This window comes from Oncorhynchus nerka, unplaced genomic scaffold (genome assembly GCF_034236695.1).
Source record: "Oncorhynchus nerka isolate Pitt River unplaced genomic scaffold, Oner_Uvic_2.0 unplaced_scaffold_2019, whole genome shotgun sequence".
In the NCBI taxonomy this organism is placed as follows: domain Eukaryota; kingdom Metazoa; phylum Chordata; class Actinopteri; order Salmoniformes; family Salmonidae; genus Oncorhynchus; species Oncorhynchus nerka.
In genome coordinates, this window is record NW_027039305.1 from 1 (window position 1) to 13,599 (window position 13,599).

Below are 13,599 nucleotides of genomic sequence, written 5' to 3' on the forward strand. Positions count from 1 at the left end.
CTCATCTAGCTGGGCTATCTACAGAGACAGATAGAGGGTCTACAGAGACAGATGACCTCATCTAGCTGGGCTATCTACAGAGACAGAGGGTGACCTCATCTAGCTGGGCTATCTACAGAGACAGAGGGTGGGCTATCTACAGAGACAGAGGGTGACCTTGGCTATCTACAGAGACAGAGGGTGACCTCGTCTAGCTGGGCTATCTACAGAGAGACAGAGAGGGTCAATACCTCATCTAGCTGGGCTATCTACAGAGAGAGACAGAGAGGGTCAATACCTCATCTAGCTGGGCTATCTACAGAGACAGAGGGTGACCTCATCTAGCTGGGCTATCTACAGAGACAGAGGGTGACCTCATCTAGCTGGGCTATCTACAGAGATACAGAGGGTGACCTCATCTAGCTGGGCTATCTACAGAGAGACAGAGAGGGTCAATACCTCATCTAGCTGGGCTATCTACAGAGACAGAGGGTGACCTCATCTAGCTGGGCTATCTACAGAGAGACAGAGAGGGTCAATACCTCATCTAGCTGGGCTATCTACAGAGAGACAGAGAGGGTCAATACCTCATCTAGCTGGGCTATCTACAGAGAGACAGAGAGGGTCAATACCTCATCTAGCTGGGCTATCTACAGAGAGGGTCAATACCTCATCTAGCTGGGCTATCTACAGAGATACAGAGGGTGATACTGACCTCATCTAGCTGGGCTATCTACAGAGACAGAGGGTGACCTCATCTAGCTGGGCTATCTACAGAGACAGAGGGTGATTATTGTGGTACCTGCAGCAGCAGCACCAGATGTGTGTTGACCAGGTCTTTGCTGTGGAGAGCACACGTCCCCAAACACACGACTGCCATGTTCCTCACCGCTGGCTGGGCGTTGGATATACTGGGCAGGATCTGGGAGGGAGGGAGGAGGGGGAAGGAGGGAGGGAGTAGGGAGGGAGGGGGAGGGAGTAGGGAGGGGGAGGGAGTAGGGAGGGAGGGGGAGGAGAGGGGAGAGGGAGTAGGGAGGAGGGAGGGAGGGAGGGAGGGGAGAGGGAGTAGGGGAGAGGGAGGGAGGGATCTAGGGAGGGAGGGAGTAGGGAGGGAGGGAGGGAGGAGGGAGTAGGGAGGGAGGAGGGGGAGAGGGAGTAGGGAGGGAGGGAGGGGGAGAGGGAGTAGGGAGGGGGAGAGGGAGTAGGGAGGGAGGGAGGGGAAAGGGAGTAGGGAGGGAGGGAGGGGGAGAGGGAGTAGGGAGGAGAGGGAGGGAGGGAGGGAGGAGAGGGAAGGAGGGAGGGAGGGAGGGAGGGAGGGAGAGGGAAGGAGGGAGGGGGAGAGGGAGGGAGGGAGGGAGGGAGGGAGGAGAGGAGGGAGGAGGGAGGGAGGGAGGGAGGGAGGGGAGAGAGAGTAGGGAGGGAGGGAGGGAGGGAGGGAGAGGAGGGAGTAGGGAGGGAGGGAGGGGGGGAGAGAGAGTAGGGAGGAGGGAGGGAGGGAGAGAGCTGGGAGGGAGGGAGGGAGGGAGAGAGGCTAGGGAGGGAGGGAGGGGGAGGGAGGGAGGGAGGGGGAGGGAGAAAGTTAACTTATTTGGGCAGGAATTTGTCGTTAGATTAGACAGTATAGTACCAGAGAGGAGAGGAGAGCTGACATGATGGATCCTATACGTTAGATTAGACAGTATAGTACCAGAGAGGAGAGGAGAGCTGACATGATGGTGGATAGTACCTGACATGGTGGATCCTATAACGTTAGATTAGACAGTATAGTACCAGAGGAGAGGAGAGCTGACATGATGGATCCTATACGTTAGATTAGACAGTATAGTACCAGAGAGGAGAGGAGAGCTGACATGATGGATCCTATAATGCTAGATTAGACAGTATAGTACCAGAGAGAGGAGAGATGATGGAGAGCTGATTAGACAGTATAGTACCAGAGAGGAGAGGACATGATGGATCCTATACGTTAGATTAGACAGTATAGTACCAGAGAGGAGAGGAGAGCTGACATGATGGATCCTATACGTTAGATTAGACAGTATAGTACCAGAGAGGAGAGGAGAGCTGACATGATGGATCCTATACGTTAGATTAGACAGTATAGTACCAGAGAGGAGCTGACATGATGGAGAGCTAGATTAGACAGTATAGTACCAGAGATGAGATCCTGATGGATCCTATACGTTAGATTAGACAGTATAGTACCAGAGAGGAGAGGAGAGCTGACATGATGGATCCTATACGTTAGATTAGACAGTATAGTACCAGAGAGGAGAGCTGACATGATGGATCCTATACGTTAGATTAGACAGTATAGTACCAGAGAGGAGAGCTGACATGGTGGATCCTATACAGTATAGATTAGAGGAGCTGACAGTATAGTACCAGAGAGGAGAGGAGAGCTGACATGATGGATCCTATACGTTAGATTAGACAGTATAGTACCAGAGAGGAGAGCTGACATGATGGATCCTATACGTTAGATTAGACAGTATAGTACCAGAGAGCTGACATGGTGGATCCTATACGTTAGATTAGACTGTACCAGAGAGGAGATGATGGATCCTATACGTTAGATTAGACAGTATAGTACCAGAGAGGAGAGCTGACATGGTGGATCCTATATGCTAGGACAGTATATACCAGAGAGGAGAGTGACATGATGGATCCTATACGTTAGATTAGACAGTATAGTACCAGAGAGGAGAGGAGAGCTGACATGATGGATCCTATACGTTAGATTAGACAGTATAGTACCAGAGAGGAGAGGAGAGCTGACATGATGGATCCTATACGTTAGATTAGACAGTATAGTACCAGAGAGAGAGGAGAGCTGACATGATGGATCCTATACGTTAGATTAGACAGTATAGTACCAGAGAGGAGAGCTGACATGATGGATCCTATACGTTAGATTAGACAGTATAGTACCAGAGAGGAGAGAGAGAGGAGAGCTGAGCATGATGGATCCTATACGTTAGATTAGACAGTATAGTACCAGAGAGGAGAGCTGACATGATGGATCCTATACGTTAGATTAGACAGTATAGTACCAGAGAGGAGAGCTGACATGATGGATCCTATAATGCTAGATTAGACAGTATAGTACCAGAGAGGAGAGGAGAGCTGACATGATGGATCCTATACGTTAGATTAGACAGTATAGTACCAGAGAGAGGAGAGCTGACATGATGGATCCTATACGTTAGATTAGACAGTATAGTACCAGAGAGGAGAGCTGACATGATGGATCCTATACGTTAGATTAGACAGTATAGTACCAGAGAGGAGAGGAGAGCTGACATGATGGATCCTATACGTTAGATTAGACAGTATAGTACCAGAGAGGAGAGCTGACATGATGGATCCTATACGTTAGATTAGACAGTATAGTACCAGAGAGGAGAGCTGACATGATGGATCCTATACGTTAGATTAGACAGTATAGTACCAGAGAGAGAGGAGAGCTGACATGATGGATCCTATACGTTAGATTAGACAGTATAGAGGAGAGCTGACATGATGGATCCTATACGGGATTAGACAGTATAGTACCAGAGAGGAGAGCTGACAGATAGTACCAGAGAGTACCAGAGAGGAGAGCTGACATGATGGATCCTATACGTTAGATTAGACAGTATAGTACCAGAGAGGAGAGAGAGCTGACATGATGGATCCTATACTAGTTAGATTAGACAGTATAGTACCAGAGAGGAGAGGAGAGCTGACATGATGGATCCTATCGTTAGATTAGACAGTATAGTACCAGAGAGGAGAGCTGACATGATGGATCCTATACGTTAGATTAGACAGTATAGTACCAGAGAGGAGAGAGAGCTGACATGATGGATCCTATACGTTAGATTAGACAGTATAGTACCAGAGAGGAGAGCTGACATGATGGATCCATGATGCGTGGATTAGACAGTATAGTACCAGAGAGGAGAGCTGACATGATGGATCCTATACGATTAGAGGGACAGTATAGTACCAGAGAGGAGAGGAGAGCTGACATGATGGATCCTATACGTTAGATTAGACAGTATAGTACCAGAGAGGAGAGCTGACATGATGGATCCTATACGTTAGATTAGACAGTATAGTACCAGAGAGGAGAGGAGAGCTGACATGATGGATCCTATACGTTAGATTAGACAGTATAGTACCAGAGAGGAGAGGAGAGCTGACATGATGGATCCTATACGTTAGATTAGACAGTATAGTACCAGAGAGGAGAGCTGACATGATGGATCCTATACGTTAGATTAGACAGTATAGTACCAGAGAGGAGAGCTGACATGATGGATCCTATACGTTAGATTAGACAGTATAGTACCAGAGAGGAGAGCTGACATGATGGATCCTATACGTTAGATTAGACAGTATAGTACCAGAGAGGAGAGCTGACATGATGGATCCTATACGTTAGATTAGACAGTATAGTACCAGAGAGGAGAGGAGAGCTGACATGATGGATCCTATACGTTAGATTAGACAGTATAGTACCAGAGAGGAGAGCTGACATGATGGATCCCTCGTTAGATTAGACAGTATAGTACCAGAGAGGAGAGGAGAGCTGACATGATGGATCCTATACGTTAGATTAGACAGTATAGTACCAGAGAGGAGAGTTGACATGATGGATCCTATACGTTAGATTAGACAGTATAGTACCAGAGAGAGGAGAGCTGACATGATGGATCCTATACGTTAGATTAGACAGTATAGTACCAGAGAGGAGAGATCCTACGTGCTAGATTAGACATGATGGATCCTATACGTTAGATTAGACAGTATAGTACCAGAGAGGAGAGGAGAGCTGACATGATGGATCCTATACGTTAGATTAGACAGTATAGTACCAGAGAGGAGAGCTGACATGATGGATCCTACGTTAGATTAGACATCTATAGTACCAGAGAGGAGAGGAGAGCTGACATGATGGATCCTATAATGTTAGATTAGACAGTATAGTACCAGAGAGGAGAGCTGACATGATGGATCCTATACGTTAGATTAGACAGTATAGTACCAGAGAGGAGAGGAGAGCTGACATGATGGATCCTATGTTAGATTAGACAGTATAGTAGACAGTATAGTACCAGAGAGGAGAGGAGAGCTGACATGATGGATCCTATACGTTAGAGATTAGACAGTATAGTACCAGAGAGGAGAGCTGACATGATGGATCCTATACGTTAGATTAGACAGTATAGTACCAGAGAGGAGAGGAGAGCTGACATGATGGATCCTATACGTTAGATTAGACAGTATAGTACCAGAGAGGAGAGCTGACATGATGGATCCTATACGTTAGATTAGACAGTATAGTACCAGAGAGGAGAGCTGACATGATGGATCCTATACGTTAGATTAGGGACAGTATAGTACCAGAGAGGAGAGGAGAGCTGACATGATGGAGGGGGATACGTTAGATTAGACAGTATAGTACCAGAGAGAGAGCTGACATGATGGATCCTATACGTTAGAGAGAGGAGAGCTGACATGATGGATCCTATACGTTAGATTAGACAGTATAGTACCAGAGAGAGAGGAGAGCTGACATGATGGATCCTATACGTTAGATTAGACAGTATAGTACCAGAGAGGAGAGCTGACATGATGGATCCTATACGTTAGATTAGACAGTATAGTACCAGAGAGGAGAGGAGAGCTGACATGATGGATCCTATCGTTAGATTAGACAGTATAGTACCAGAGAGAGAGAGCTGACATGATGGATCCTATACGTTAGATTAGACAGTATAGTACCAGAGAGGAGAGGAGAGCTGACATGATGGATCCTAGATTACAGTATAGTACCAGAGATTAGACAGATGGATAGTACCAGAGAGGAGAGGGAGCTGACATGATGGATCCTATACGTTAGATTAGACAGTATAGTGACATGGATCCTATACGTTAGATTAGACAGTATAGTACCAGAGAGGAGAGCTGACATGATGGATCCTATACGTTAGATTAGACAGTATAGTACCAGAGAGGAGAGGAGAGCTGACATGATGGATCCTATACGTTAGATTAGTACAGTATAGTACCAGAGAGAGAGGAGAGCTGACATGATGGATCCTATACGTTAGATTAGACAGTATAGTACCAGAGAGAGGAGAGCTGACATGATGGATCCTATACGTTAGATTAGACAGTATAGTACCAGAGAGGAGAGGAGAGCTGACATGATGGATCCTATACGTTAGATTAGACAGTATAGTACCAGAGAGGAGAGCTGACATGATGGATCCTATCGTTAGATTAGACAGTATAGTACCAGAGAGGAGAGCTGACATGATGGATCCTATACGTTAGATTAGACAGTATAGTACCAGAGAGGAGAGGAGAGCTGACATGATGGATCCTATACGTTAGTTAGATTAGACAGTATAGTACCAGAGAGGAGAGCTGACATGATGGATCCTATACGTTAGATTAGACAGTATAGTACCAGAGAGGAGAGGAGAGCTGACATGATGGATCCTATACGTTAGATTAGACAGTATAGTACCAGAGAGGAGAGCTGGACATGATGGAGAGGAGAGCTGACATGATGGATCCTATACGTTAGATTAGACAGTATAGTACCAGAGAGAGAGGAGAGCTGACATGATGGATCCTATACGTTAGATTACCAGAGAGGAGACAGTATAGTACCAGAGAGGAGAGAGCTGACATGATGGATCCTATACGTTAGATTAGACAGTATAGTACCAGAGAGGAGAGCTGACATGATGGATCCTATACGTTAGATTAGACAGTATAGTACCAGAGAGGAGAGGAGAGCTGACATGATGGATCCTATACGTTAGATTAGACAGTATAGTACCAGAGAGAGAGGAGAGCTGACATGATGGATCCTATACGTTAGATTAGACAGTATAGTACCAGAGAGAGGAGAGCTGACATGATGGATCCTATACGTTAGATTAGACAGTATAGTACCAGAGAGGAGAGGAGAGCTGACATGATGGATCCTATACGTTAGATTAGACAGTATAGTACCAGAGAGGAGAGCTGACATGATGGATCCTATACGTTAGATTAGACAGTATAGTACCAGAGAGAGAGGAGAGCTGACATGATGGATCCTATAACGTTAGATTAGACAGTATAGTACCAGAGAGAGGAGAGCTGACATGATGGATCCTATACGTTAGATTAGACAGTATAGTACCAGAGAGGAGAGCTGACATGATGGATCCTATACGTTAGATTAGACAGTATAGTACCAGAGAGGAGAGGAGAGCTGACATGATGGATCCTATACGTTAGATTAGACAGTATAGTACCAGAGAGGAGAGCTGACATGATGGATCCTATCGTTAGATTAGACAGTATAGTACCAGAGAGGAGAGCTGACATGATGGATCCTATACGTTAGATTAGACAGTATAGTACCAGTACCAGAGAGGAGAGGAGAGCTGACATGATGGATCCTATACGTTAGATTAGACAGTATAGTACCAGAGAGGAGAGCTGACATGATGGATCCTATACGTTAGATTAGACAGTATAGTACCAGAGAGAGGTGACATGATGGATCCTATACGTTAGATTAGACAGTATAGTACCAGAGAGGAGAGCTGACATGATGGATCCTATACGTTAGATTAGACAGTATAGTACCAGAGAGGAGAGCTGACATGATGGATCCTATACGTTAGATTAGACAGTATAGTACCAGAGAGGAGAGCTGACATGATGGATCCTATACGTTAGATTAGACAGTATAGTACCAGAGAGGAGAGCTGACATGATGGATCCTATACGTTAGATTAGACAGTATAGTACCAGAGAGAGAGGAGAGCTGACATGATGGATCCTATAATGCTAGATTAGACAGTATAGTACCAGAGAGGAGAGCTGACATGATGGATCCCGTTAGATTAGACAGTATAGTACCAGAGAGGAGAGTTGTTGATGGATTAGACAGTATAGTACCAGAGAGAGGAGAGCTGACATGATGGATCCTATACGTTAGATTAGACAGTATAGTACCAGAGAGGAGAGCTGACATGATGGATCCTATACGTTAGATTAGACAGTATAGTACCAGAGAGGAGAGGAGAGCTGACATGATGGATCCTATACGTTAGAGACAGTATAGTACCAGAGAGGAGAGCTGACATGATGGATCCCAGAGTATAGTACCAGAGAGGAGAGCTGACATGATGGATCCTATACGTTAGATTAGACAGTATAGTACCAGAGAGGAGAGGAGAGCTGACATGATGGATCCTATACGTTAGATTAGACAGTATAGTACCAGAGAGAGAGGAGAGCTGACATGATGGATCCTATACGTTAGATTAGACAGTATAGTACCAGAGAGGAGAGCTGACATGATGGATCCTATACGTTAGATTAGACAGTATAGTACCAGAGAGGAGAGCTGACATGATGGATCCTATACGTTAGATTAGACAGTATAGTACCAGAGAGGAGAGCTGACATGATGGATCCTATACGTTAGATTAGACAGTATAGTACCAGAGAGGAGAGCTGACATGATGGATCCTATGCTAGATTAGACAGTATAGTACCAGAGAGAGGAGAGCTGACATGATGGATCCTATACGTTAGATTAGACAGTATAGTACCAGAGAGGAGAGGAGAGCTGACATGATGGATCCTATACGTTAGATTAGACAGTATAGTACCAGAGAGGAGAGCTGACATGATGGATCCTATACGTTAGATTAGACAGTATAGTACCAGAGAGGAGAGCTGACATGATGGATCCTATACGTTAGATTAGACAGTATAGTACCAGAGAGGAGAGGAGAGCTGACATGATGGATCCTATCGTTAGATTAGACAGTATAGTACCAGAGAGGAGAGCTGACATGATGGATCCTATACGTTAGATTAGACAGTATAGTACCAGAGAGGAGAGGAGAGCTGACATGATGGATCCTATACGTTAGATTAGACAGTATAGTACCAGAGAGGAGAGCTGACATGATGGATCCTATACGTTAGATTAGACAGTATAGTACCAGAGAGGAGAGGAGAGCTGACATGATGGATCCTATACGTTAGATTAGACAGTATAGTACCAGAGAGGAGAGGAGAGCTGACATGATGGATCCTATACGTTAGATTAGACAGTATAGTACCAGAGAGGAGAGCTGACATGATGGATCCTATACGTTAGATTAGACAGTATAGTACCAGAGAGGAGAGCTGACATGATGGATCCTATACGTTAGATTAGACAGTATAGTACGAGAGAGGAGAGCTGACATGATGGATCCTATACGTTAGATTAGACAGTATAGTACCAGAGAGGAGAGGAGAGTTGACATGATGGATCCTATCGTTAGATTAGACAGTATAGTACAGAGAGAGAGGAGAGCTGACATGATGGATCCTATACGTTAGATTAGACAGTATAGTACCAGAGAGGAGAGCTGACATGATGGATCCTATACGTTAGATTAGACAGTATAGTACCAGAGAGGAGAGGAGAGCTGACATGATGGATCCTATACGTTAGATTAGACAGTATAGTACCAGAGAGGAGAGCTGACATGATGGATCCTATACGTTAGATTAGACAGTATAGTACCAGAGAGGAGAGTGACATGATGGATCCCAGACAGTATAGTACCAGAGAGGAGACCTGACATGATGGATCCTATACGTTAGATTAGACAGTATAGTACCAGAGAGGAGAGCTGACATGATGGATCCTATACGTTAGATTAGACAGTATAGTACCAGAGAGGAGAGCTGACATGATGGATCCTATACGTTAGATTAGACAGTATAGTACCAGAGAGGAGAGGAGAGCTGACATGATGGATCCTATACGTTAGATTAGACAGTATAGTACCAGAGAGAGGAGAGCTGACATGATGGATCCTATACGTTAGATTAGACAGTATAGTACCAGAGAGGAGAGCTGACATGATGGATCCTATACGTTAGATTAGACAGTATAGTACCAGAGAGGAGAGCTGACATGATGGATCCTATCGTTAGATTAGACAGTATAGTACCAGAGAGAGGAGAGCTGACATGATGGATCCTATACGTTAGATTAGACAGTATAGTACCAGAGAGGGAGAGCTGACATGATGGATCCTATACGTTAGATTAGACAGTATAGTACCAGAGAGAGAGGAGAGCTGACATGATGGATCCTATAACGTTAGATTAGACAGTATAGTACCAGAGAGGAGAGCTGACATGATGGATCCTATACGTTAGATTAGACAGTATAGTAGCTGACATGATGGACCAGATTAGACAGTATAGTACCAGAGAGGAGAGGAGAGCTGACATGATGGATCCTATACGTTAGATTAGACAGTATAGTACCAGAGAGGAGAGGAGAGCTGACATGATGGATCCTATACGTTAGATTAGACAGTATAGTACCAGAGAGGAGAGCTGACATGATGGATCCTGCTCGTTAGATTAGACAGTATAGTACCAGAGAGGAGAGGAGAGCTGACATGATGGATCCTATACGTTAGATTAGACAGTATAGTACCAGAGAGGAGAGAGACATGATGGATCCTATACGTTAGATTAGACAGTATAGTACCAGATTGAGAGCTGACATGATGGATCCTATAGTACAGAGTAGGAGAGGAGAGCTGACATGATGGATCCTATACGTTAGATTAGACAGTATAGTACCAGAGAGGAGAGCTGACATGATGGATCCTATACGTTAGATTAGACAGTATAGTACCAGAGAGGAGAGGAGAGCTGACATGATGGATCCAGACGTTAGATTAGACAGTATAGTACCAGAGAGGAGAGGAGAGCTGACATGATGGATCCTATACGTTAGATTAGACAGTATAGTACCAGAGAGGAGAGCTGACATGATGGATCCTATCGTTAGATTAGACAGTATAGTACCAGAGAGGAGAGCTGACATGATGGATCCTATACGTTAGATTAGACAGTATAGTACCAGAGAGAGAGCTGACATGATGGATCCTATACGTTAGAGACAGTATAGTACCAGCTGACATGATGGATCCTATACGTTAGATTAGACAGTATAGTACCAGAGAGGAGGAGAGCTGACATGATGGATCCTATACGTTAGATTAGACAGTATAGTACCAGAGAGGAGAGCTGACATGATGGATCCTATACGTTAGATTAGACAGTATAGTACCAGAGAGGAGAGCTGACATGATGGATCCGTTAGATTAGACAGTATAGTACCAGAGAGAGCTGACATGATGGATTAGATTAGACAGTATAGTACCAGAGAGAGGAGAGCTGACATGATGGATCCTATACGTTAGATTAGACAGTATAGTACCAGAGAGAGAGGAGAGCTGATGATGGATCCTATGGATCCTAGTACCAGAGAGGAGAGTGACATGATGGATTAGATTAGACAGTATAGTACCAGAGAGGAGAGGAGAGCTGACATGATGGATCCTATACGTTAGATTAGACAGTATAGTACCAGAGAGGAGAGGAGAGCTGACATGATGGATCCTATCGTTAGATTAGACAGTATAGTACCAGAGAGGAGAGCTGACATGATGGATCCTATACGTTAGATTAGACAGTATAGTACCAGAGAGGAGAGGAGAGCTGACATGATGGATCCTATACGTTAGATTAGACAGTATAGTACCAGAGAGGAGAGCTGACATGATGGATCCTATACGTTAGATTAGACAGTATAGTACCAGAGAGGAGAGCTGACATGATGGATCCTATACGTTAGATTAGACAGTATAGTACCAGAGAGAGAGGAGAGCTGACATGATGGATCCTATACGTTAGATTAGACAGTATAGTACCAGAGAGGAGAGGAGAGCTGACATGATGGATCCTATACGTTAGATTAGACAGTATAGTACCAGAGAGGAGAGACATGAGAGAGAGTTGACATGATGGATCCTATACGTTAGATTGACAGTATAGTACCAGAGAGGAGAGAGCTGACATGATGGATCCTATACGTTAGATTAGACAGTATAGTACCAGAGAGAGAGGAGAGCTGACATGATGGATCCTATACGTTAGATTAGACAGTATAGTACCAGAGAGGAGAGGAGAGCTGACATGATGGATCCTATCGTTAGATTAGACAGTATAGTACCAGAGAGAGAGCTGACATGATGGATCCTATACGTTAGATTAGACAGTATAGTACCAGAGAGGAGAGCTGACATGATGGATCCTATACGTTAGATTAGACAGTATAGTAGTACCAGAGAGGAGAGGAGAGCTGACATGATGGATCCTATACGTTAGATTAGACAGTATAGTACCAGAGAGGAGAGCTGACATGATGGATCCTATCGTTAGATTAGACAGTATAGTACCAGAGAGGAGAGCTGACATGATGGATCCTATACGTTAGATTAGACAGTATAGTACCAGAGAGGAGAGGAGAGCTGACATGATGGATCCTATACGTTAGATTAGACAGTATAGTACCAGAGGAGAGGAGAGCTGACATGATGGATCCTATACGTTAGATTAGACAGTATAGTACCAGAGAGGAGAGGAGAGCTGACATGATGGATCCTAGTCGTTAGATTAGACAGTATAGTACCAGAGAGAGAGGAGAGCTGACATGATGGATCCTATACGTTAGATTAGACAGTATAGTACCAGAGAGGAGAGGAGAGCTGACATGATGGATCCTATACGTTAGATTAGACAGTATAGTACCAGAGAGGAGAGCTGACATGATGGATCCTATACGTTAGATTAGACAGTATAGTACCAGAGAGGAGAGGAGAGCTGACATGATGGATCCTATACGTTAGATTAGACAGTATAGTACCAGAGAGGAGAGGAGAGCTGACATGATGGATCCTATACGTTAGATTAGACAGTATAGTACCAGAGAGGAGAGGAGAGCTGACATGATGGATCCTATACGTTAGATTAGACAGTATAGTACCAGAGAGGAGAGAGAAGTACCAGAGAGTACCAGAGAGGAGAGCTGACATGATGGATCCTATCGTTAGATTAGACAGTATAGTACCAGAGAGGAGAGCTGACATGATGGATCCTATGTCGTTAGATTAGACAGTATAGTACCAGAGAGGAGAGGAGAGCTGACATGATGGATCCTATACGTTAGATTAGACAGTATAGTACCAGAGAGCTGACATGATGGAGAGGAGTATAGTACCTGACATGATGGATCCTATACGTTAGATTAGACAGTATAGTACCAGAGAGGAGAGGAGAGCTGACATGATGGATCCTATACGTTAGATTGACAGTATAGTACCAGAGAGGAGAGGAGAGCTGACATGATGGATCCTATACGTTAGATTAGACAGTATAGTACCAGAGAGGAGAGGAGAGCTGACATGATGGATCCTATAACGTTAGATTAGACAGTATAGTACCAGAGAGGAGAGCTGTTACATGATGGATCCATAGGATGCTAGATTAGACAGTATAGTACCAGAGAGGAGAGGAGAGCTGACATGATGGATCCTATACGTTAGATTAGACAGTATAGTACCAGAGAGAGAGGAGAGCTGACATGATGGATCCTATACGTTAGATTAGACAGTATAGTACCAGAGAGAGAGGAGAGCTGACATGATGGATCCTATACGTTAGATTAGACAGTATAGTACCAGAGAGGAG

At 44.6% G+C, this 13,599-nt stretch overlaps 1 protein-coding gene across 1 annotated transcript in view; it reads right to left on the bottom strand.

Annotated features, from left to right (window-relative positions):
* Window positions 1-754: 754 nt before the first annotated feature.
* LOC135567458 (condensin complex subunit 3-like) overlaps window positions 755-13,599 on the bottom strand; it is a gene marked incomplete at its 5' end in the record, with an annotated part of 52,146 nt that continues 39,301 nt past the window's right edge. The window contains one exon of the mRNA XM_065014850.1: window positions 755-901. Coding sequence (XP_064870922.1) covers window positions 770-901 — 132 coding nt within the window. The remainder of the gene's footprint in view (window positions 902-13,599) is intronic.